Source organism: Corythoichthys intestinalis, chromosome 19 (assembly GCF_030265065.1).
Source record: "Corythoichthys intestinalis isolate RoL2023-P3 chromosome 19, ASM3026506v1, whole genome shotgun sequence".
Lineage (NCBI taxonomy): Eukaryota > Metazoa > Chordata > Actinopteri > Syngnathiformes > Syngnathidae > Corythoichthys > Corythoichthys intestinalis.
In genome coordinates this window covers 26045418-26069268 of record NC_080413.1, presented here as the reverse complement: position 1 = coordinate 26069268, position 23851 = coordinate 26045418, and the positions used below count along the sequence as shown (strand labels likewise).

At 38.1% G+C, this 23851-nt stretch overlaps 1 protein-coding gene across 5 annotated transcripts in view; it reads left to right on the top strand.

Moving 5' to 3' along the window:
• Positions 1-23851, top strand: part of ryr3 (ryanodine receptor 3) — a 200600-nt gene that overhangs the window by 166667 nt on the left and 10082 nt on the right. For 3 of the 5 annotated variants that reach the window (XM_057823386.1, XM_057823389.1, XM_057823385.1), the window contains 23 exons: positions 2141-2240; positions 2326-2405; positions 2488-2564; positions 2656-2729; positions 5473-5487; positions 6129-6209; positions 6293-6381; positions 6517-6645; positions 6735-6839; positions 9555-9636; positions 9716-10995; positions 11078-11130; positions 11206-11368; positions 13565-13651; positions 13870-14061; positions 14416-14546; positions 16728-16770; positions 18525-18652; positions 18979-19039; positions 19199-19345; positions 21891-22025; positions 22343-22499; positions 22602-22666. In XM_057823386.1, the coding sequence (XP_057679369.1) occupies positions 2141-2240; positions 2326-2405; positions 2488-2564; positions 2656-2729; positions 5473-5487; positions 6129-6209; positions 6293-6381; positions 6517-6645; positions 6735-6839; positions 9555-9636; positions 9716-10995; positions 11078-11130; positions 11206-11368; positions 13565-13651; positions 13870-14061; positions 14416-14546; positions 16728-16770; positions 18525-18652; positions 18979-19039; positions 19199-19345; positions 21891-22025; positions 22343-22499; positions 22602-22666 (3474 nt within the window). The remainder of the gene's footprint in view (positions 1-2140; positions 2241-2325; positions 2406-2487; positions 2565-2655; positions 2730-5472; positions 5488-6128; positions 6210-6292; positions 6382-6516; positions 6646-6734; positions 6840-9554; positions 9637-9715; positions 10996-11077; positions 11131-11205; positions 11369-13564; positions 13652-13869; positions 14062-14415; positions 14547-16727; positions 16771-18524; positions 18653-18978; positions 19040-19198; positions 19346-21890; positions 22026-22342; positions 22500-22601; positions 22667-23851) is intronic. The other 2 variants (XM_057823390.1, XM_057823388.1) reach the window with 1 other exon arrangement.

Here is a 23851-nt window from a genome sequence, read left to right as displayed (position 1 = left end):
TTACACACAGTCATGGTTGCACTTCCCATCATGCATTTGGGCAGAAGTTAAATGGCTGCAGTATCATTTACTGACAGCTCATAAAAATCCACTAGATGGCAATATTTAATCACAATATACAAAGTCACATTATCCTTTAAGAATTACAAGTCTTTCTATCCGTGGATCCCTCTCAGAGAAAGAATGTTAATAATGTAAATGCCATCTTGAGGATTTATTGACATAATAAAGAAATACAGTACTTATGTACTGTATGTTGAATGTATATATTCTATATAAAACTATATATTAGTTTTATTCATTTTTTTCTTAATGCATTGCCAAAATGTATATGATCGGGAAAAATTATCGGGAATGATTGGAATTGAATCGGGAGCAAAAAAAAGCACTCGGATCGGGAAATATCGGGATCGGTAGATACTCAAACTAAAACGATCGGGATCGGATCGGGAGCAAAAAAACATGATCGGAGTCCCTTTATTTAAAAAATGGGGAAGTATTCAAACATGGGTCCACTTATGAGGGACACCGGAACAACCCTAGACTCAAACTAAAGTATTGTAATATAAAAGTGATTTGGGAAAAAAACTAATGAAAAAAATTTGAGATATCCAAGGACCGATCTACATCTGAGGCACACCAGACTACCGCAAGACTCCAACAATAGTACTCTCATGAAATTCTGATGAGTGATTTCATTTCAGTTTTTGTTTTTCATGTCCGTTCATGGTCATGTTAATGTTAGTGTCCCCCTGAAGTGGACCCATTCTATACGTTCCTGCCTTTTATTTATTATCAACTATGTTGTTGTTGTAAAGCCCATTGTGGACCTTTCGGGTTTTTGTAAAGGGCTATAGAAATAAATTTGATTTTGGAGTGCTCCCTGTTTATTTATTTATTTATTTTTTTAAATAAAAGGGATTTGCATTCTGAAGCCACCGCGTTGCGTTACCGTAATGCACATAATGCAAATAATGATCCAAATGAGGGACGGCTAGCTTGACTTCATTGTTCCTTGTGGAGGCTGGTCTGACTGCAGTAGTTTTGCAGGTTACAAAGTTCACATTTTAATGTTATGATAACTCTGATGCAGGTCAGACTTTCAGTAGCAAAATTAATGGTGTTTCCCCCACCTCCACAATATTGACGTCTTTTTACATTACTTATAGTGGCTGCTGCAGGCCAATAAAACTCCTCTTCAAGTGAGTGTGCGTGCATGGGGGGTGGGGGCGTTTGGGGGGAAAAAATGGACCGGCACATTCAGCAAGTGAAAAGGGATAAATGTAAGTCTGAACATTATGCAAATAATTCACTTAATAATGGTAGGGTTTATTCTATCCTTAGAACATATGGGAAGACCATGTAAATGACCTATATAACTGAACTCATTATAAAATGCAAATCAGGTTGCTTAAAAGTTGGTGGGTGTAAGATGTGCTTTAATGCTTTTGCACATTAACAGTATTTAAACCAATTATGTGTATTTAAAACTAGGTGTTATGATTGTTTTCTCATGTAACAGTCTATTCGCTTGTGCTTTAGTGCTTACACAATGAAAAGAGTCATAATGTTTCCTTTTTCAGTAGAAGTCACCATAATGTTTCTGTTTTCAGTAGACATCACCATAATGTTTCCTTTTTCAGTAGACGTCACCAAAATGTTTGTTTTCAGTAGACGTCACCATAATGTTTCTGTTCTCAATAAAAGGCTGCGCTCCTCAGGGGTTAGGTTAGATAAGCTTGTTGTGAGCCACATGCTCCGCATCAACCTTTCTCCTGACGGCCGTTAGCGTAAAAGCTTTATCTTCGTCTCAAGTCTGATTCTCTCTCCGCCCTCCCTAAGGTCCTTTATTATTTTCTTAGTACAATAGTAAGTTTAGACCCAACAGTGGGGATAATTTGAGCATTCTAAAAAGTTGGTAGTGTTATGCCCCTACCATCCCTATGCAAACCTATGACCTTGGAATTATCCCATTTCAATTCATTGGAAAACAAACAAAATGTCAATGTATATTAATTACTGTGTAGTACTTTTGAGTTTTTTCCTCATCTGTGTGTGCCACGCCTCAGTAAAAGGTTGGGAAAAATATGGCAATAGCATTTACTAATTTTGCCAACAATGCCTGTACACTGGCCATCAGGAAAAGGAGATGGAAAAGCAGAAGACCTTGTATCAGCAGGCAAGGCTGCATGCTCGTGGGGCGGCTGAGATGGTATTGCAGATGATTAGTGCCAGCAAAGGTAAGCAATGCAGGCTGTTTCTTTAAAAAAAAAAACATTTTTGAGTTTTATATCTTAACAAAATCAACATTTTACCTTTCACCAGGGCATCTGGGCCCCATGGTGACATGCACCCTTAAACTTGGCATTTCCATCTTAAATGGAGGCAATGTTCAAGTTCAGCAAGTGAGTGTGTATGTGTGTTGACATAAATATTTTATGAGTAGCATTCTTGCTTTAACTGGATTACTTTTGACCTTTCCCTCAGAAAATGCTGGATTACTTGAAAGAGAAAAGAGATGCAGGCTTTTTCAAAAGCCTTTCAGGACTGATGCAGTCGTGCAGGTATAGCTGTGTTTTATTATTAATGCCATGGAAAAAATATACAGTATAAAATACTCTGTAGTAGTGATTATATAACGCGAATTTCTGCTAGTGTCCTGGACTTGAATGCATTTGAGAGGCAGAATAAGGCAGAAGGACTTGGCATGGTGACAGAAGAAGGCTCGAGTAAGTCCTGATAAATGTGTCAATTGAAATGTTTTAATTAATCAGTTCTTAATATGGTTTCCTTTACATGAGTTTGTGCTATGATCCAGTAAGAGATATAGTAAATATTGTGAGGTTAATGCAGTCTTACAAGATTTAATTAGATCTTGAAATTCAGTTATTTCATCTCCCAAAAGATGTATTCGCTTTCCAACTTATAACACAGACATGGTTCACATGATGTTTTTACATCAAATCACGGAAATTTTGCAGACTATTGAGGACACCTGGCTATAAACTGTACTGTCCGAAGATTCCAAAATTTATAAATAAAACCATATACTAGTACACGTCCCAGCTGACTGTAAGCCGCAGGTGCCCATATCTTAATATGGGATATTTACATAGGGAGATGTTACCCAGAATATTTGATTGACTAAAAATATCTTTATTTACCAAATAAAAAAAAAATAACACATTGAGTTGCGTCCTCTTCATTCATATGCAGTGGCTTGTCACTTGGGGAGCCAGACACCACAAGGTGCTCTCGTGTTCTCTGAGGCTGTCTGAAACCGTTAAAAAAAAAAGGTTATTACGTTCACATACCGTAGAAGAAAACATATCGTCTTCACCTTGCCTTCTAAACTTGAAGTGGAAAAGTTCCTCTAAAAAATCCCCATAATAGCATTTGGTATACTCTGGGTTAATAGTACTTTTGTTCTTGCCCACAGTGGCAATCTGTTCTTTACAATCAAAACAAAGTAAAAAATCTAAATAAATAAATAAAATAGGGGGGTCCGGTCCCTGTATGACCGGTGTCAAAGTTTTGTCCATGTAGCCGGTTGTAAGTTGGGTCCATTTCCCGTGGGAGTTGGACTCCGCCAGGGCCGCCGTATGTCAGGGGTTCTGTTCATCACCTTTATGGACAGAATGTCTAGGCGTAGCCGAGGTGCTAAGGAGGTCCGGTTTGGTGGCCTCAGTATTGCATCTCTGCTTTTTGCAGTTGATGTAGTGTTGTTGGCGTCATCAAGCCGTGACCTGCAATGGTTCGCAGCCGAGTGTGAAGCGGTCGGGATGAGAATCAGCACCTCCAAATCAGTGGGCTTCCCTTCTGAAGCTGCTTCCCCGGCAACCCGACCTTGAATAAGCAGGAGAAAATGGATGGATGGGAACTGCTAGCGTTAAACTGTTTGTCTGTAATGGGATCAATAATCAGACTGAGCCTTCCCGTTTCTTAGTCAAAGTGTGGGATGAGTAGCATACCACACGTAACACGTCACCTTTGCTCATTTATATTCATGACATTAGCAACTGTTGCTAGGGGGGGTCAACCTTGCGTTTGTCCCTCATGCTAGATGCAAGTAAATAGTGTACGAACGAGATGTTTACTGTGCTAAACCTACCAAGTCTGTCCGAAAATGATGTCCTTGGTGCCAAATTCACTGGTAAAGATGTGGAAGAACATACAAATGTTCATTTAAAAAGATGGCTTGAGTGTCGAGGGCTGAAAAAGACAGGGGAAAACAGCTGACCTGATCCAGAGGTAGCTTTTTTATCTACACTTTTTTCACGTGTGCATTGCCTTACGCTACTGACAATGACATTCTCCTGTTTCAACAAGCTATCCTTTACTACCATATACCCTGTCTTTCTTATATATTATATCCCCTGGTTGTCTCTGACCGTTCTTGGGGGTAATTAAATTGCTATTTTTGTGTAGCGATCGAAAATGGTACTCAGTGACAGCCAATGAACACTTTTGTTTTTTTGATTAATAAAAAATCTTAATTCAATTTTTGTTTTTACACTTTCCCCTTACTAAAGTTGATTCTTTACAACAGAAAAGGTAAGAACAGTGCCAGTCAGGTACCATTTTATTTTTTTTTCCAGGCCATTCATTGTCAGGCAGAAGCAGCACAGCAAAACGCCATACTAAAAAATAAGTTAAATTTTAAAATGGCTTACCTCTTCGGGGCAGGCAATGGATCAGCAATGTCATCTGTAGGACCATGGCCCCCAACAAAAAGTTTACTGCATATGAAGGTGAATGGCTTCAACTTGCTAGCGTTAAACTGGTAAACTGGTCCGCACAAGTTGATCCATTGTTCACATTTTTTCTTCTGAGTTTTTGGCTTCGGGAAATCTATGAAGAAAACCTCCTTCATATGTCGCAATGTCTAGAGTAGTTTCTACGAGTTCCATAGCAGCAGTGTTTACTCGGGATGTTCTTTTTTGAAAGATTCCCGGGAGAAAACAGGCAGTACTAGCATTGGTTGTATGCGAGCGCGCTTCTTTGTTGATCCCCTTCCGGTTTACGATGGTGACGTCACGCAGCCTTGCGGCCTAAAAATTGTATTCGTGGGGTACGCTATTAGCATTATCAGTGTTAGCGTAGCAACCTCTTGTCTAATGAGTCATGGTTGGATTTAAATTCTTTTTGTAGTATTTTTATTTTTAATATTAACCCCATTTGTTGAAAAATAAAAATCGTGTTTTATAGTCCAAAAAAAAAACAGTATGTCAATCTTGTATTATTCAGTCTTCTCCTTTAACAATTCACTGTTAATAACTTCTGTCTCTGTCAAGATAGCAATTTCATTTATCGTTATTTCATTGACAGATTACCCAGATGTAGTCTTAACTGCATGTCTGTGTTCCTCAAATGTGTTCTTCATACTTTGTGTTGTAATTCACTGTCCTCTGCTTTACATATGTCTTCATGTATTGTCTCTTTCCTCTCATTAAATAAAAACATCGATGGCAGTCCACACAGAGCGGGGTAAATAATTAAGCGCATCTTTCATATATGCTTTAAAAATGAATGTCCAGAAAACGCTTTACCATTCCATACTAACCTAATGCATGCTAAATTATTGAAGTTCACATGCCATTACTTATTCTTTGTATTATTTCTATTCCCATTGCTGTCATTTAATATTGCAAACAGTTTAATTGCACTTAACTACTGTATGGTGGTTAAACCTGGGTGTGTGCTTTTCCTTAGCCTGGACAAGCTTGATCTTGCTTTTGGACTCCAAGGCTATTTCACTATCCACTTTACGGAATGTTTTTTTTTTTTTTTTTTAATATTTATTTATTTGTGGCAAGTCTAAATTTACATTACAGCATAGCTTGTTGGCTGCCTTATCTGATTTGAATATGAAGTTTAAAAAATAAGAAATAAAAAAAAATTAAATGTTGCAGTGTTCCAGCTTAATGTAAACAGATTTACTTTGGATTCAGTTTTAAACCTGCAATCTAAAGGCAACTAAGATACATATATTTATATTTTTAAACTGTAACCTCTGCTGCTTGCCTTGTATGCATTGCTTCAAAGAAAATATTCAGTGAATGATGTTCAAGTTGTTTTTAACAACAGTATGTGGCATAAATTATCAACACATTATGTTCTTTCAAAAGGTTCCAAGGTGTTACTGAATGATGAGTTTACAAAAGATCTGTTCCGGTTTTTACAACTTCTGTGTGAGGGTCACAATGGGGGTGAGTAGAATTTAGCAGCTATGGAGTGTTTTTTTTTTTTTTTTTTTCAAAGAAAACATGTAATACTTACTGTGTCTCATTAGAGTTCCAGAACTTCCTAAGAACACAAACTGGAAACACAACCACGGTCAACATTATTATCAGCACTGTTGACTACTTGCTCCGCCTTCAGGTGAGTTTCGAGCACAAAAGCAAAAACATGCATGTGTAAGAATCTCCTTTAGCATTTAGCAATAATAATAATAGTTTAAAAAAATATTGCATTTGTTTATTTTCTTTCCTGCAGTAACATACTCTTCCTTTTTAGGAATCGATAAGTGACTTCTACTGGTACTATTCTGGCAAAGACATCATTGATGAGACTGGCAAAGTTAACTTTTCCCAAGCGTTATCTGTGGCCAAGCAGATATTTAACTCACTTACTGAATATATCCAGGTCACAAATTATGACGCAACGTAATCTGCAATAAGTACACCTTGACTACAATGAGAAATGGTAAGTGACTTGTCATGTGCCACTTCCAGGGACCATGTATTGGGAACCAGCAGAGTCTTGCTCACAGCAGACTGTGGGATGCAGTTGTGGGCTTTTTGCATGTTTTTGCCAACATGCAGATGAAACTTTCTCAGGTACTCAACTGTATTTTTTTTTTTTACTGGTTTGAATGTGGAATACACTTATAAAATATTGCTATACTGGTCCTTCCAAAAAAAATTAGCATATTGTGATAAAAGTTCATTATTTTCTCTAATGTACTGATAGACATTAGACTTTCATATATTTTAGATTCATTACACACAACTGAAGTAGTTTAAGCCTTTTAATGTTTTAATATTAATGATTTTGGCAAAAAAGTCAAGAAAAAACAAAAATCCTTATATGAAAACATTAGCATATCATGAAAAGGTACTCTAAAGAAGCCACTAACCTAATCATCTGAATCAACGAATTAACTCGAAACCCCTGCGAAAGATTCCGGAGGCTTTTAAAAACTCCCAGCCTGGTTCATTACTGAAAACCGCAATCATGGGCAAGACTGCCGACATGACTGCTGTCCAGAGGGCCATCATTGGCTAAGACACAGAAAGAAATTTCTGTGCGAATAGGCTGTTCCTAGAGTGCTGTATCAAGGCACCTCAGTGGGAAGTCCTTGGGAAGGAAAAAGTGTGGCAGGACGCGCTGCACAACCAGAAAAAGTGACCGCACCCTGAAAAAGATTGTGCAGAAGGGCCGATTCCAGACCTTGGGGGACCTGCAGAAACAGTGGACTGAGTCTGGAGTAGAATCATCCGGAGCTACTGTGCACAGGCGTGTGTGAAACAGTGGCAGAAGCACCTGACCTGGGCTACAGAGAAGCAGCACTGGACTGTTGCTCAGTGGTCCAAAGTACTTTTCTCAGATGAAAGCAAATTTTGCATGTCATTCGGAAATCAAGGTGCCAGAGTTTGGAGGAAGACTGGGGAGAAGGAAATGCCAAAATGCCTGAAGTCCAGTGTCAAGTACCCACAGTCAGTGATGGTCTGGGGTGCCATGTCAGCTGCTGGTGTTGGTCGACTGTATTTTATCAAGGGCAGGGTCAATGTAGCTCGCTATCTGGAGATTTTGGAGCACTTCATGCGTCCATCTGCTGAAAAGCTATATGGAGATGAAGATTTCATTTTTCAGCGCGACCTGGCACATGCTCACAGTGCCAAAACTACTGGTAAACGGTTTATTGACCATGGCATTACTGTGTTCAATTGGCCTACAAATTCTCCTGACCTGAACCCCATAGAGAATCTCTGGGATATTGTGAAGAGGAAGTTGAGACACCAGACCCAACACTGTGGATGAGCTTAAGGCCGCTATTGAAGCATCCTGGGCCTCCATGATACCTCAGCAGTGCCACAGGCTGATTGCTTCCATGCCACGCCGCATTGAAGCAGTCATTTCTGCAAAAGGATTCCCGACTAAGTATTGAGTGCATAGCTGATATAATTAATTGAAGGTTTGAGATAGGGATTTATGGTTTTTCTTGACTTTTTTGCCAAAATCATCAATATTGAAACAATAAAAGGCTTTAACTACTTCAGTTGTATGTAAAGAATTTAAAATATATAAAAGTCTAATGTTTATCAATACATTACAGAAAATAATTAACTTTATCACAATATGCTAATTTTTTTAGAAGGACTTACTATATGATTCCTCTCTTGTTGAAAAGTGTCAAAAATAGCCAAAGAAAAGATAAGGTTTGGTGCAGTGTTGTTTTTGGCAGCCATTTTAATTTTCGTCCAAGTCTTAGTCTTTTGGATGAAAATACTTATTAGTCTTAGTCATATTTTAGTCATTTCAAAATGTTTTCTTCATCGTCTAGTTTTAGTGTAAAATTCTCAATGTTTTTGTCGGTAAACTTAAAAATTTTTAGTCCATGAATTATAAATAAATAAATAAAAGGTTTCCAAAAATTTCGAATGAACAGGACAGACGACAACATAACTGTAGTCTAAAAGGATATCACCATTTTCATGATGATAATACACACTCAGCAGGAAAACAGCACATTATTTGCAATTAACTACACTCACCTAGAAGCCACGAACTGGATGTAAAATGTTTTCCAAGAGTTTAAAAAGACACCAAGTCACCTAGCTAAATGCTAATGCGAATGCTATGCTAACGCTACAAGTTAGTTCAGTGCATGATGATCACTCAGCACAGTCCTTTTAAGGCTAAAGCAACATGGCATATCCAGAGAAGAAAGCAAAACTTACCAAGCAGCACCTGACACGTTTCACAAAAGGAGCCTGGAATGGCACAGGCTTACTCACCCGCCGGCGCGTAAACTTGTGGGTGAGGCGGGGGGGTTGATGGGGAGGCGCAGCATGTCACATGAGTGACACGACCAAAAATGCATGATAACTACACATACAATAAGAAAATATCACACATTGTGAATTTATGACGGAAACTAATTTTCTTCCCGTGTCCTCAGACAACAATTGGCATCCATCTCGTTATGTTTTAGTCTCCCAAGACACGGGTTCAGTGCGTCATCGTTACATCACCATCATGAAAAAAATTGTTCGTTGACGAAATATTTTCGTTATCGTTGTCGTTGTGTTTTAGAAATATTTTTGGTTAAAATCCTTATGACTGACCATGAGCTCTTCTCTTGATGCATATTGTAACTGGAATGACCTTTGTTGCTCTGTACTTGTGGCATGTGCAGTGAAAAAAGTAGTTCGGTGCCCTTAATGTTAAATCTAACGAGTCTGCACTTTATTTTTCTGGTTTGCTCATATAAAATCTATGTTCTTTAGTTTGGAAATACTTTTGAGAAATGTTTTTGAATTTCTCTGTAGGATGCCAGTCAGATTGAACTACTGAAAGAGCTAATGGATTTACAAAAGGACATGATTGTCATGCTGCTGTCTCTGCTAGAAGGTAACAGATTCAACATTTTTTGAGGATTGAATTGATAATTGGGTTGTGCATTTTATGCAAATTGATGTCATCGTCCCAGGCAACGTTGTGAATGGAATGATCGGGAAGCAGATGGTAGACACACTGGTGGAGTCGTCCAACAACGTTGAGATGATCCTGAAATTCTTTGATATGTTCCTCAAGTTGAAGGACCTAACAACATCTGATAATTTCAAGGAGTACGACCCCGAGTGCAAAGGGGTTATCTCAAAAAAGGAGTTCCAGAAATCAATGGAGAGCCAAAAGCAGTACAGCCAGTCGGAGATTGAATTCCTACTGTCTTGTGCGGAAGCCGATGAGAACGACATGTTTAACTACAAGGAGTTCGTGGAACGATTCCACGAACCGGCGAAAGACATCGGCTTTAATGTGGCTGTGTTGCTGACGAACCTGTCTGAGCACATGCCGCACGACACCAGACTCGCCACCTTCTTGGATCTGGCCGAGAGCGTGCTTAGCTACTTCGAGCCTTACTTGGGCCGTATCGAAATCAACGGCAGCGCCAAACGCATCGAGCGAGTGTATTTCGAAATCAGTGAGTCAAGCCGGGAGCAGTGGGAGAAGCCGCAAGTCAAAGAATCCAAACGCCAATTCATCTTTGACGTGGTCAATGAGGGAGGCGAGAGTGAGAAGATGGAGATGTTTGTCAATTTCTGTGAAGACACAATTTTTGAGATGCAACTGGCCTCACAGATATCAGAACCAGATTCCGTAGAACAACTGGAGGAGGAAGAAGAGGAGGAGGTATTTACCATCCTTGATGAACTGGCTGAAGAAGAGGGCTCCTCAGAGTCTACCTCTGCTTTCACTTCCGCTTGCCGCTCAATGAAGAAGAGGTTACACCACGTACGCCAAATTGTTTCAGTTAAAAACATCCGCAAGAATCTCCGGAAACTTAAGAAACTGAGCATAAAGGAGATGATTACTTGCTTCTTTTCCTTCTTCTGGATGCTCTTCACTGGCTTCTTTAAAGGAATCAGTAACCTCATATTTGGTCTTTTCCACGTCATCTGGTGTTCGATGTTCGGCGGCGGCTTGGTCGAAGGTGCAAAGAACATGAAAGTGACAGATATCCTTGGAAATATGCCTGATCCTACTCAATTTGGCATCCATGGAGATGCCATTGAAGGAGAGAAATCAGAGATCATAGAGTCTTCGGGAGGTTCTGACGCTACCATGGTTCCGGCGGCGGACATAGCTGAGGTTGACACTATGTTGGAGATGCTAAACATGCCCAAAAGGGAAGGCGGAAAACTTGTGGAGCATGGACTGGGTGACGTCTCTGAACACAACAGTGAGGCATCTGTCTCGGAGCACAAGGTTTGTTGACGCGAACTGAATGACATTTGATTATAAATATATTTAGCAATAATTCTGCTGAAAATATTTTTCCGTGAGTCAGAAAGCTGCTACCAAGGCTGATGAATCCCCTAAGAGTGAACCTGAGAAAGCAGAGTGAGTTTTCCAAATGTGAGGCAAAGTGTAATGTACAAAATAGTGTCTGAATATTGCAAAAAAATACACGTATAGCACAGAGAACCAGGAGAAGGAGGACCAACCAAAGAAAGAGGAAGCCAAGGAGCCAGCGACGGAGGAGAAGCACAAAGCAAAATCAAGTCGGCCCAAAGAAGCTTCTCCTGCCTTCATGTCCAATGTTTTTTCCATGCTTGATGTCTACCTTACCAAAATGCTGGTAAGACCTAAGAAGACAGAGTTGCCTCAAAGTTCAAACTAGAGCTGAAACGAGTACTCGAGCAACTCGAGTAACTCGAGTTTAAAAACTGATCCGAGTAATTTTATTCACCTCGAGTAATCGCTTATTTTGACAGCTCTAAGCATCACGTTTTGCTCGGACTACTTTTAATGCGGGACAACGCGCTGTCACGTGCGGAGAGGAAGAAGGGAAAAAAAAAACTTACTGCAGCTGACAGCCGCCACAAACGACGCCACGTTGGTAACAGCTAGCGTCTGGAGCGTCTCATAAAGATCACATGTATGTTGAACTAGATGCGCAATGACAGACTCGGCCGCGTCTGGGCAGCGTTATTAAACAGCCGCCATCTTAAAGCAGTAGAGCGCTAAGCGCTAATAAAGAGCGCTAAACGCTAATAAATAAGATTAACGTTACTGTCGCTACTAGCTCACGTAAAGTTAGCCCTGCGGAGGGCTAGGTTTCAATTAATTATGACCACTGTCGATGCGTGGCTAACGTGTCTTACATACAGGCTTTAACATAACATAGCATTGTGGAGTGATGAGGGTGTAAAATAAAAACATAATCATGCTAACTATCAATTTTAGCTCAGTAGTCATTGCTGGATAAAACACCAAGTAGCACTGGTCTCTAATGTGCTCCAATACAGCCTGTATCATACATTTATTTTGAACACTGCAAAAACTCAAAATCCTATCAGGACTTACAGTTTAGACTAACTTAAAACTTAACTAGAACTTAAAAATGGCTTGACACAAAGAGAAATTCAATTGAAACACGTGGGAAAAAATCCTAACTTTTAAGTGATGTGTGTTATCAAGCGTAACGGCATTTTTAGGTAATATATATATATATACATATATATATATATTTTTTTTTAAATAAGATCTAAAAGTTTTTTGAGTGAAAGCAGTGAATTAGTCTTTTTTTTTTTATTCTAGCTACATCTGAGATGCAATTGTTGGCTGTTTTCAACAACATACATCGAAAATAAAGACATTGATTGACTGAAAATGGTTCAAGATTAGATGAAATGTCTTGTTTTCTCATGTATATTTATAATTGCTCTTCACCTAAAAATATATTTGTTTTATCCGATTACTCGATAGAATTTTCAGTCGATTACTCGATTACTAAAATATTCGATAGCTGCAGCCCTAGTTCAAACCATACTAGGGCTGCAGCTATCGATCTATCAATTAGTTTGAATGATCGAGTAATTGGATTACGAACATTTACAGAATACATTTTAAGATATAAAACAAACAAGTGTTTATGCTTGCAATTATATTTATTTTGGCTTGCTAAGATTACACTTTCAAAACAGCATTAATTACAAATACAAAAAAAAAAATCATGTGTGTTTCTTCAAACTATGTAGAATTGCACTATTAATTTCACAAGAGCACTAAATGCATATAAATATAAATACCTGAGCTTAGCCTCAAAAGATATAAAAAATAAATGAGGATCTAAGTACAGCAAAAGAACAATTTGCTGATTTGCATAGCAAAAGTCCAGCTTAAATGCTATCAAATGCTAACTTATTTTTAACAATGCTGTTAAATCGTTCAAAGACGTATTTCCCACAAAAAAACTACTAAATATACTTCTAAACTAAATAAAAAATGAATAAACAAAAATTTGCTCAAACAATAACACACCTTATGTTGGTCTTAAGAGGGAGCAGCTGGATTCAGCCATGTTAGACAAGTTATGGCATATTCACTGTTGACACCAGAGGGCAGTTTATCCACCCAAATCAATAAAACTAAATGCATCTCTTTCAAAACAAACGTCGTCACTAACTAAACGAATCAAATTACTTGAGTTAATCAATTAATCGTTGCAGCGTTAAAGCATACCGTCGAGGTTTCTTCCTCTTCACAAGAAAAAAAAAAAGCATTTTTAAACTCTTTTTGAACATAATCTGATCCCTAAAGTCAAATGGTGTTTGTTTTTCCCCCATAGCCCTTTAAACCAGTTTATAACCAATCTTAAAAGTAAAATTCTAGTTATGCCTTTGATAAATCAGAAAATACATTTTCAAGTAAAGTAGCTTGACTGCCAGAGTTTATGTGAGTGCTTTATGAGACTGCAAACTATTACATGCAAATGTTTTATATGTTCATGTCTGAGTGGCGCTTATGTTTGTATTCAACTGTATCTGTACAGAATTATCTGGCTCGCAACTTCTACAATCTACGTTTCCTGGCTCTGTTTGTGTGTTTCGCCATCAACTTCATTCTGCTATTCTACAAGGTAAACACAATGGCAACTGAAAGATAATCTTACTTGAAGTACACATGCACTTTTGATTCACACTGTAGGAGAATCATTAATTGAACAATATATTTGTGGTGGCACCATACTAGCAGATTTTATACCATGTTTACTATTTAAACAATGGAAGTAAAAAGTAAAGTTTAAGAACATTATTGTCAATATTGACAAGCTTACAGCAGTATTTTAAAATTTAGGTCACTGCAGAGGAAGAGGGAGATGGAGATGATGAAAATAACTGGGAAGATGATGACGAGGACACACTCTTTGACATGGATGAATTTGTTCTCCAAGAGAGCACCGGCTACATGTTGCCAACCCTGCGCTTCCTGGCCATATTCCACACTGTTATCTCGCTCGTGTGTTTGGTGGGATATTATTGTTTGAAGGTGGGCAGCTTGCAAATTGCTTTATGACACAATGAGCTGAATTGGTTCAGGCACAAAAAAGGCAAGAACTGAAAGCAGTTTTGCCTTATTGTGACTAGAAATCAGCACTAAGATCATTTACATCTTGGTGTTTCTCACTTTTTTTTTTCACCACACAAGTGTAAACGTTAATGCTGTGTGGACTGTATGACACCTGTATGTATTGGCATTATTCCTCCCAGCACCGCATTTGTCAAACACGCAAAATTCCCATACAATGAAGATTACAGCCGTACATTATTTGCATATTTAAACTTGTAGAAAATCAAGCCCTAAGTAGTTTGCTTTGAGTAACATGTATTGGTTAAATTTTAGGTACCTTTAGTGGTGTTCAAGCGAGAGAAGGAGATAGCCAGGAAGCTGGAGTTTGATGGCCTTTACATCACCGAGCAACCGTCTGATGAAGACATCAAAGGCCAGTGGGATCGACTTGTCATCAACACACCGTGAGTCAAACTACATCTTTTCATTACTGCTTCTGAGTTCACTAGAAATCCATTAAGTCTCAACAATTTAACATAGTCTATGTAATTAAAAAACTAGTAACCAAAAACTTTTATTATAATAAATTACAAAATGTCGAGTGTGTGTATATATCAACAGTGTAGGTTTGGTCTCAACATTGGTAGAGACAGCATAACCTGCATGGACACATTTGCTGGGGACACGACATTAATAGGACCAAACAGATTGGGTGAACAGGGGTCAGGGCTACATTTCTCACAAATATGAACCTACAGTAATTGATTGATAAGCTAAATGATCAATGCAAAATAAATCTGTATTGACTTAAACTAACTTGCATATGTATTGGTTCAGGTGATACACTGTTCGATTCAAACCTTTGCTTTCAAAAACTACTAAAGAAACAGTTGTATTGAGTTCATTTTGTCTACACTTATACAGTAGATGAGTTGAATTTCCCTTTCATCACAGACAATTGTTTTAGGTTGTTTTAATTACCTGACATGTTTCGGCGACACTTCCACCTTCATCAGAGTCACTGGTGTTGGGGTGACGTTTATCAGATGATGGATGACCATTCACTCTTCCAGGATGCTGGTCCAGGTAGTAGAGCGCTTGTAAGCCCCCTCGTCCCTGTTGATGGTCCTCGGGCCCTGCTTGCGGATCTCAATGGCCTCCCTGATCCAGCACTGATGTAACTCCATATATGAAATTCCATGCAAATCACGCAAAAAAAAAAAAAAAAAAAAAATCATACATCGGGGAGACAGGAAGGAGCTTTATAACAAGAAAAACAGAACACAAGAAGGAGACAACAACAAAACAGACAAGGGCAATAAAAGAACAATCACAACAGGAACATCACAAGTCTGCTATCACTGATCACTGGAAAAGGGAAAACCACATTATGGACTGGGAAAAGGCGAGAGTCATCCGCACCGAAGAAAACAAGCATCAGCGCTAGATCAGGGAGGCCATTGAGATCCGCAAACGGGGCCAGAGGAGCATCAACAGGGATGAGGGGGTTTACACACTCTCTACTACCTGGACCAGCATCCTGAAAGAGTGAATGGTCAGCAGAGGGCGAGACTCGCCTGTCAATCTGACAGGTGAGTCACGCCTTCATCCATCAGCTGATAGACACACACCAACACCGGTGACTCTGATGAAGGCTGAAGTGTTCGCCGAAACATGTCAGGTATTTAAAACAACCTAAAATAATTGTCTGTGATAAAAGAAAAATTCAACTAATACTAAAGAAACATTTTGAAAACTTCCAGAATAAATCTCTGGATTTTGAAAGCAAATGTAAATTGCAATATTTGAACATATCTTAAATTATTTTAACATACACAATACATATGTGTTAAGAATCTCTTACCTATCCAGGAGTAGAAAAAAATAAACATAAGACCACTCAACATTGATTGTCTAAATAAATAAATATAACGGGGAAAAAAAACTTTTTATTCAGAGTATAACAAAAATTAAATGTCTAAGTCTTCCCTCAGGTAAAACACTACTGCTTTTGTTCACAAGCACAGCTAAACTCAACAAAAAATAAAACTTTACCTCAACTAAGATTAATGTGCGATTATCTGAACAAATATACATTTTACATTTTTGAAATACATTTTAAATGAATGCAAGTCATCAGCCAATCAAACATGTGTTTGAGGGGGGCAAATGGACTGGCACATTCAACAATTGAAAAGCGGTGAATGTAAATCTGAACATAATGACAATAATTCACTTAATAATAGTAGGGTCAATTTTATCCTTTCATAACGTATGGGAAGGCAATTTAAAATACCTATGAAACTGAACTCATTATATGATGCAAATAAGGTTGCTCTAAAGTTGGTCGGGACAATTTGAACATCCTGAAAAGTTGGTAGTGTTATGTCCCTACTGTCCCTATGCAAACCTACACTGAAAATAATTAACTGGTGGATTTACTACGATATTAAGTTCTGTTAACAAGCAGTAAAATTTACTTGATAAAATCATTTTAACAATTTGCACTTTCATTAAGTAAATCCACCAGGTATTTTTTTATGTGTGCTCCCTTTGTATATAAACATTTTTAAATCACTGTAACTTGAATGTAAAGACTGTAATCTGTACATTATAAGTTTAAGTTATTTCATTTTCTATTATAGGTCTTTTCCAAATAATTACTGGGACAAGTTCATCAAGCGCAAGGTGAGCGTAAACAAAGTCATACTACCGTTTGTATAATTCTGGCTTTCATCAGTCCTGTTAAACTAGCCATATCATGGAGCGTTAGTTACTAGGCCTGAACGATATTGGAAAAAACTATCGTTGCGATTTTTTTTAGGTGTGCAATATATTGCGATATTATATTGCGATAGTAAAAAAAAAAAATAATAATAAATAATTTTAAAGAAATATTCACTAGATGACTTGAATAGCTGTTTGGAAATACTTTGCATGACACACCGTGACCACAGTGTATTCATATAATACGGTTTCATTTGTGAATGATTAAGATTGCTGTATTATTATGAAGGGATCCAGGAAGCCATGTCTGCACAAAATAGATAATTTCTTGAACACAATATTTGACACTTCAACAGCAGCAAATACATTAAATGACAAATAAAAGAGCAGGTGCATTCGTCCCCTGAGTTTTTGACAAAATATAACAATAAATAACAACTTTGGTAAAATAACAACAAAGTTGTAAACATATTTGAACAAAAATATTAAATATGACAAATAAGAGTTGTTCACAAACTATAACAATAAATAAGAACCTCAGTAAAACAATAAAGTTGTCAACATATTTGAACTTAAATATTAAATCTGTCAAATAAAAGTGCAAGTGCATTAGTCCCCTGAGTTGTTTACACAAAATATAACAATATAGAACTGCAAAACTGCAACAAAGTTGTAAAAATATTTAAAAAAATATTAAGTATCAAAACTTTATGTGCAGCTGTACTATAGTTATTTGAAAAATACGATTTACAGTTAATTTAAATATAAAAGAAACAGAAACTCAATTGAACTTGTAAATAATTGAACTGAATAACAGCAAATAACTGATGAATAACAGAACCATTTTAACTCCCAAATTTATGTATTTGTCTGCATATCGTCCACCTTCCTTGCTCAGCAATTCTCAACTGGGTCTCATAGGTTTTTGGCCAAGACTACTAGTTTATCCACCATTGCAGGCTTGAGACAACAACGTTGGCACGTAACAATGTTCCCACCTGTACTAAAAAGCCTCTGATGGGAAGCTCGTAGCAGGAATGCATAGATACCTGCGTTTTAAATGGTCCCACATGTTCGACGGATTACTTCTTGTTGAGGCAACCATGGCGAGGCACTGTCAACAGGGCTGTTTTTTGTTCCTTATATTCTTGTCGATAGCCAAAATACTTCCAAAACTCCTTTTGGAGACAGTCTTCCCTATTCAACGTGCTGCTTGATTGCTTGCTTTCACTTTGAAAACGGCCCCTCCTCCCTCCGCTCTGCTGTTCGGCCCCTCCTCCCTCCACTCCGCTCTAGCAGGGGAGGGGGAGGAGCCGATGACTGCGAGCTGGAGAGAATGAGAGACTGCACTCTCTTTCTCGCTCCTTGCTCAAAACAAACGTTTGTGGATTTAAAAAAATGAAATGAAAAAACTATCGCACGTCCTTGCGATGGGACTATTGCGCATGCGCACATCGCGATGGCGATGTTTAAACGATATATCGTTCAGGCCTATTAGTTACCATAGCAATTAGGGGGTAAACAATGTGTGACTGCTCTGAGTCAAATAAAAATATGAACCACATGCATTTCGTATATAATGAACATACGTGATTCAAATCATATACTGTACATTGTATATTTATAAAAATCCATGTTAGATGTAGAGATGGCCCAAGTATGTGACATAAGTGCTGAACTGCTTCACCTACCTCTGTGTGCACGTGTGTGTATAGGTGATAAACAAATACGGGGACTTGTATGGAGCCGAGCGCATCGCCGAGCTCTTAGGCCTGGATAAAAGTGCTTTGGACTTTGACCCCACAGTGGAGACAGTAGAGAAAGAAGCTTCCCTGCTCTCCTGGTGAGAAGACAGATGCCCTGAATGGTTTTATTGTATGGCGATTTGTGTATTAAAACACATTATACCGCTGGAGGATTTTGACCTCAACACTTGTTCAACTATGCGAATACTGGAGTGCCTTTTTTTTTTTGCATAGGGCGCCAAGGGCCAATTCTGTGCAGTGGAATACACTGGGCTCGAAACAATGAATTTATAGCGGTCTACAATTTAAAACTAGACTACAGTCTTAAAAAAAAAAAAAAAAAAAAAAGATTAAAACAGCGGGAGAATGTAAAATAATTATTGACCATCTGAACAACACTGTGCTTTTGTGTTCTTGTTGACAGGCTCAGCTCCATTGACACTAAATACCACATTTGGAAATTGGGAGTGGTTTTGACTGACAATGTAAGTATATGGTAGAACAACTGGGCTCCTTGGTAAATTAGTTGTTCATGTGAATTAAAAAAAAAAAAAAAAAAAAAAAAATCTGCAACATTACAAAGATTATGGCAATTTAAATATGATCGTACTACATTATAATAAAGAACTTTTTATTCTCCACAGTCCTTCCTTTATCTAATCTGGTACACCATCATGTCCATTTTTGGACACTTCAACAATTTCTTCTTTGCTGCCCACCTCCTGGACATTGCCATGGGTTTCAAAACCCTCCGCACCATTTTGTCCTCAGTCACACACAATGGCAAGCAGGTAAGTATTGTCACCAGCAGGGGGCGCCACAGCGCTAACTCTGCTGTCCCACTGTTTAATAGTGTTGTTTTTTTATTAGCCCCTAGTTTCAACCTAAACATTTTAAGCATTTTTTTTCCTGTAATAAAGCAGTGTAAAATACCTTTTAGGGGGTATCATCAATAAACATGCTGTCTAAATTTAACATAAATGAAAATACATTTTCTTTAACATTCCCATTTAACTTTTGACTCTTAAAACCATTTAGATACCGTATATTTTACTTATTTGTCTCAAATGTCAAGCTAAAATAAAATAAGAAGAAAAAAAAAACAGTCTAACTAATGAATAATGTAGTTTGACTGATTATTTGCAATATATCACTGAGAGTTTAATTAGTTAGCAATTCAAACCTGCAAACCTTGACAATAGCCAGAGGGCATTACATTATGTAAATATAATTTCTGTAATTTTTTAAAAACATGTTTATCCTCCATTGGCAAGGACATTGAATTATAATTGAATTCACAGACACGATGTAAACAAAAGTTAAAAATGCCAGTGGTGGAGGAAAAAGTAAATACACTTGATTTAAAATAAAAGAAAAACAATGTTTCTTTCATTGCATGAATTAAAAATTAAGACATGTTAACATGGAAATTCAAACCCAAAATATAACTAAAAATCAATAACGGTTCACTCCTTAGAAACAAAAAATCACCAACAAGCTTACTTTGTTTTCATTACAAATACGTCTTTAACCATCTATGCTAGCAACATGTAATACAGGCAGAAATATTAAAAATTAGCTGCTAAAGATTAGCAGAAACTGCAGTGGTAGCCAAAAGTATTGGCACCCCTGCAATTCTGTCAGATAATGCTCAATTTCTCCCAGAAAATTATTGCAATCACAAAGTTTTGGTAGTAATATATTCATTTATTTTGCTTGCAATGAAAAAACACAAAAGAGAATGAAAAAAAAAAAAAAAATCACTATCATTTTGGACAAAAGTATTGGTACCCTCAGCGTAATGCTTGGTAGCACAAGCTTTAGACAAAATACCTGCAAACAACCGCTTCCGGTATCTATCAATGAGTTTCTTACAATGTTCTGCTGGAATTTTAGACCTCTTCTTTGGCCAACTTCTCACGGTCTCTGAGATTTGAAGGGTGCCTTATCCAAACTGCAATTTTCAGAGGTGTTCTATTGGATTCAGGTCTGGACTCATTGCTGGCCACTTAAGAAGTCTCCAGTGCTTTCTCTCAAACCATTTCTAGTGCTTTTTAAGTGTGTTTTGGGTCATTGTCCTGCTGGAAGACCCATGACCTCTGAGGGAGACCCAGCTTTCTCACACTGGGCCCTACATTATGCTGCAAAATTTGTTGGTAGTCTTCAGACTTCATAATGCCATGCACACAGTCAAGCAGTCCAGTGCCAGAGGAAGCAAAGCAACCCCAAAACATCAGGGAACTTCCGCCATGATTGACTGTGGGGACCGTATTTTTTTCTTTGAAGGCCTCGTTTTTTTCCCCTGTAAACTCTATGTTGATGCCTTTTCCCAAAAAGCTCTACTTTTGTCTTCCAATACGTTTTTGGCAAACTCCAGCCTGGCTTTTTTTTATGTCTCTGGGTCAGAAGTGGGGTCTTCCTGGGTCCTACCATAGAACCACTTTTCATTCAGACGCCGACAGATAGTACGGGTTGACACTGTTGTACCCTCGGACTGCATGAACTTGTTTGGATGTTAGTTGAGGTTCTTTATCCACCATACGCACCATCTTTCGTTGAAATCTCTTGTCAATTTTTCTTTTCAGTCCACATATAGTGAGGTTAGCCACAGTGCCATGGGCTTTACACTTATTGATCACACTCCGCATGGTAGACACAGGAACATTCAGGTCTTTGGAGATGGACTTGTAGCCTTGAGATTGCCCATACTTCCTCACAATTTTGCTTCTCAAGTCCTCAGACAGTTCTTTGGTCTTTCTTTTCTCCATGCTTAATGTGGTACACACAAGGACACAGGACAGAGGTTGAGTCAACTTTAATCCCTTTTAACTGCCTGCAAGTGTGATTTAGTTCTTGCCACCACTTGTTATGTGCCACAGATAAGTAACAGGTGCTGTTAATTACACAAATTAGAGAAGCATCACATGATTTTTACAGGGGTGCCAATACTTTTGTCCGGCCCATTTTTGGAGTTTTGTGTTATTAAATGATAATGATTTAATATTTTTTTCAATTCTCTTTTGCGTTTTTTCATTGCAAGCAAAATAAATGAAGATATTACTACCAAATCATTTGCAATTGCAATCGTTTTCTGGGAGAAATTGAGCATTATCTGACAGAATTGCAGGGGTGCCAATTCTTCTGGCCAGCAGTGTATAGTAAACCTGTGTGTTCAGTGTGCCAAGATTTTACATCAAGTCACTTCATTGGTAAATTGTAATTTTAAGTCATTATTTTAACAATAATACTACCTGTGACTTTAGCTGTGATTTTTTTGTTGCTGTGTCTTGGAACAATATATATTGAAAAACACTTTGTTAACCCTTTTTCTCTTAGTTGGTGCTGACAGTGGGTCTGCTAGCAGTGGTTGTGTATCTCTACACTGTGGTGGCCTTCAACTTTTTCAGAAGGTTCTACAATAAGAGTGAGGACGAAGATGAGCCTGACATGAAGTGTGATGACATGATGACGGTACGTGGGACGCCTCTGCTACCTTTTTCAACCAAAGTGAATTAAAATACTAATAGAAGTGAGAGAAAGAGGTAGCTTTGTGATATAAAGCAGCAGCAACTTTGATCAAGGTCACATTTGAAAAATTAAAAAAATTAATCTGACTTTTATTTTGAATGGAAGCGGCGTACACTTGATTGAATGTAATTATTATGTTGAGGAATTTTTCAGCCTTTGACTAATGAAGCTCCAAACTGAAATATGTGAAGAAAATTAGTTTCTGGCTGGCTTTGAACATTATTTAATAGACTGAACTTCCTGTCTATTCTTGTCTATAGTGCTATTTGTTCCACATGTATGTGGGTGTAAGAGCTGGAGGTGGCATAGGAGATGAGTTGGAGGACCCAGCTGGAGACCCATATGAGCTGTACCGCATTCTTTTTGACATCACCTTCTTCTTCTTTGTTATTGTCATCCTGCTGGCCATTATTCAAGGTGTTCAAGATTTCTTGCTCCCTAATGATCTAATCTTAATAATGAATGTTTAAATGTCGTGTTGAAGTGCCTTCACTTAAACACTTTTCTACCCTGCTGCAGGTTTGATCATTGATGCCTTTGGTGAGCTGAGAGACCAGCAAGAGCAAGTGAAAGAGGACATGGAGGTAAATGTTGTGTGCGGAGCAAATCCTGACTACCGAATTAAGTAAAAAAGGATGGTCTCAAACAACATCCATATGACACATTTTACCTCCACAACGTTGCCAAAAATACTAATTCAAATATTAAAGGGTACCACGGATAGAAACACATGTAATTCTTAAAAGATAAATCTTAGTATGCGTTAAAATAATTCGATATTAAAACCCCTCTTAATGTTTTCGTTTTAATAACAAATGTAAAATTGAACTAGTAGGTCGCCATTGTTGTTGACAACGCAATGCACTCTGGGCGACGCTGCCGGGCTACCACAGTGTCACTCTTTAGCTACATATACATATTATTGGTTCTGCACTTCCAATTCTAACCCAACCGGAAAAGTGCTATGCAGCACTGTCGATATTTCACAAATGAGCAGGAAAAGCGACTAAATGAAAGTCACCAGCGGGATTTCAACACGCTTTCCTCGTACGACAGACGAGCGCGTAGACCACAGGACTATACTTCCACATGACGCTTGAGTGAGTCATGATTTTCCTTATAAAAGCAATCGCAACCCACATATATAGTCTGTACGTTTACGTTGTAAAACCTGAAAGGAAAACGCAACTGAAAAGAAAACGGGGCTCACTTCAGACAGCAAGCAGACAACAATAACATAGGGATTGCGTAACAGGGTTTATTGAACACATTAAAAAAAACAGCGATCGCAAAAAGGGAGACACAAAATGGGGCTGTGACAGTAGCTTGGGATCAATTTAAAAAAAAAAAAAAAAAAAAAAAACCTGAGGGAAAACTGCGATGAGAGGCAGCCAAACGAAAAAAAAAACAAGGCAATGATGCAACTAGCAACGAAGGCTTATACAAACTGTCAAATGGCAGCAAGTCAATACCTCGGTAAGCCACCTAGGATCGGTTTAAAGACACTGCTGATAAGCTGGAATTGGATGCAAATATGACATTGGGAACTCATCCCACAGCTCTGTAACAAAACAATGACCAGCAGCAGAATGTGACAAAATCATGCCAGTCGTCATACTAGCTTCACTTGCTAGGTGGCACAGCTATTCTCCCAGTCCAGCCCAACTGCCCAACATGCATTGCGCACGTAAAACATGGCGTCCTCCGTTGTTCAAAACATGGACTAAATTTTATAGATTTTTAAATCAATGGCAATAGTATGTGTTTCT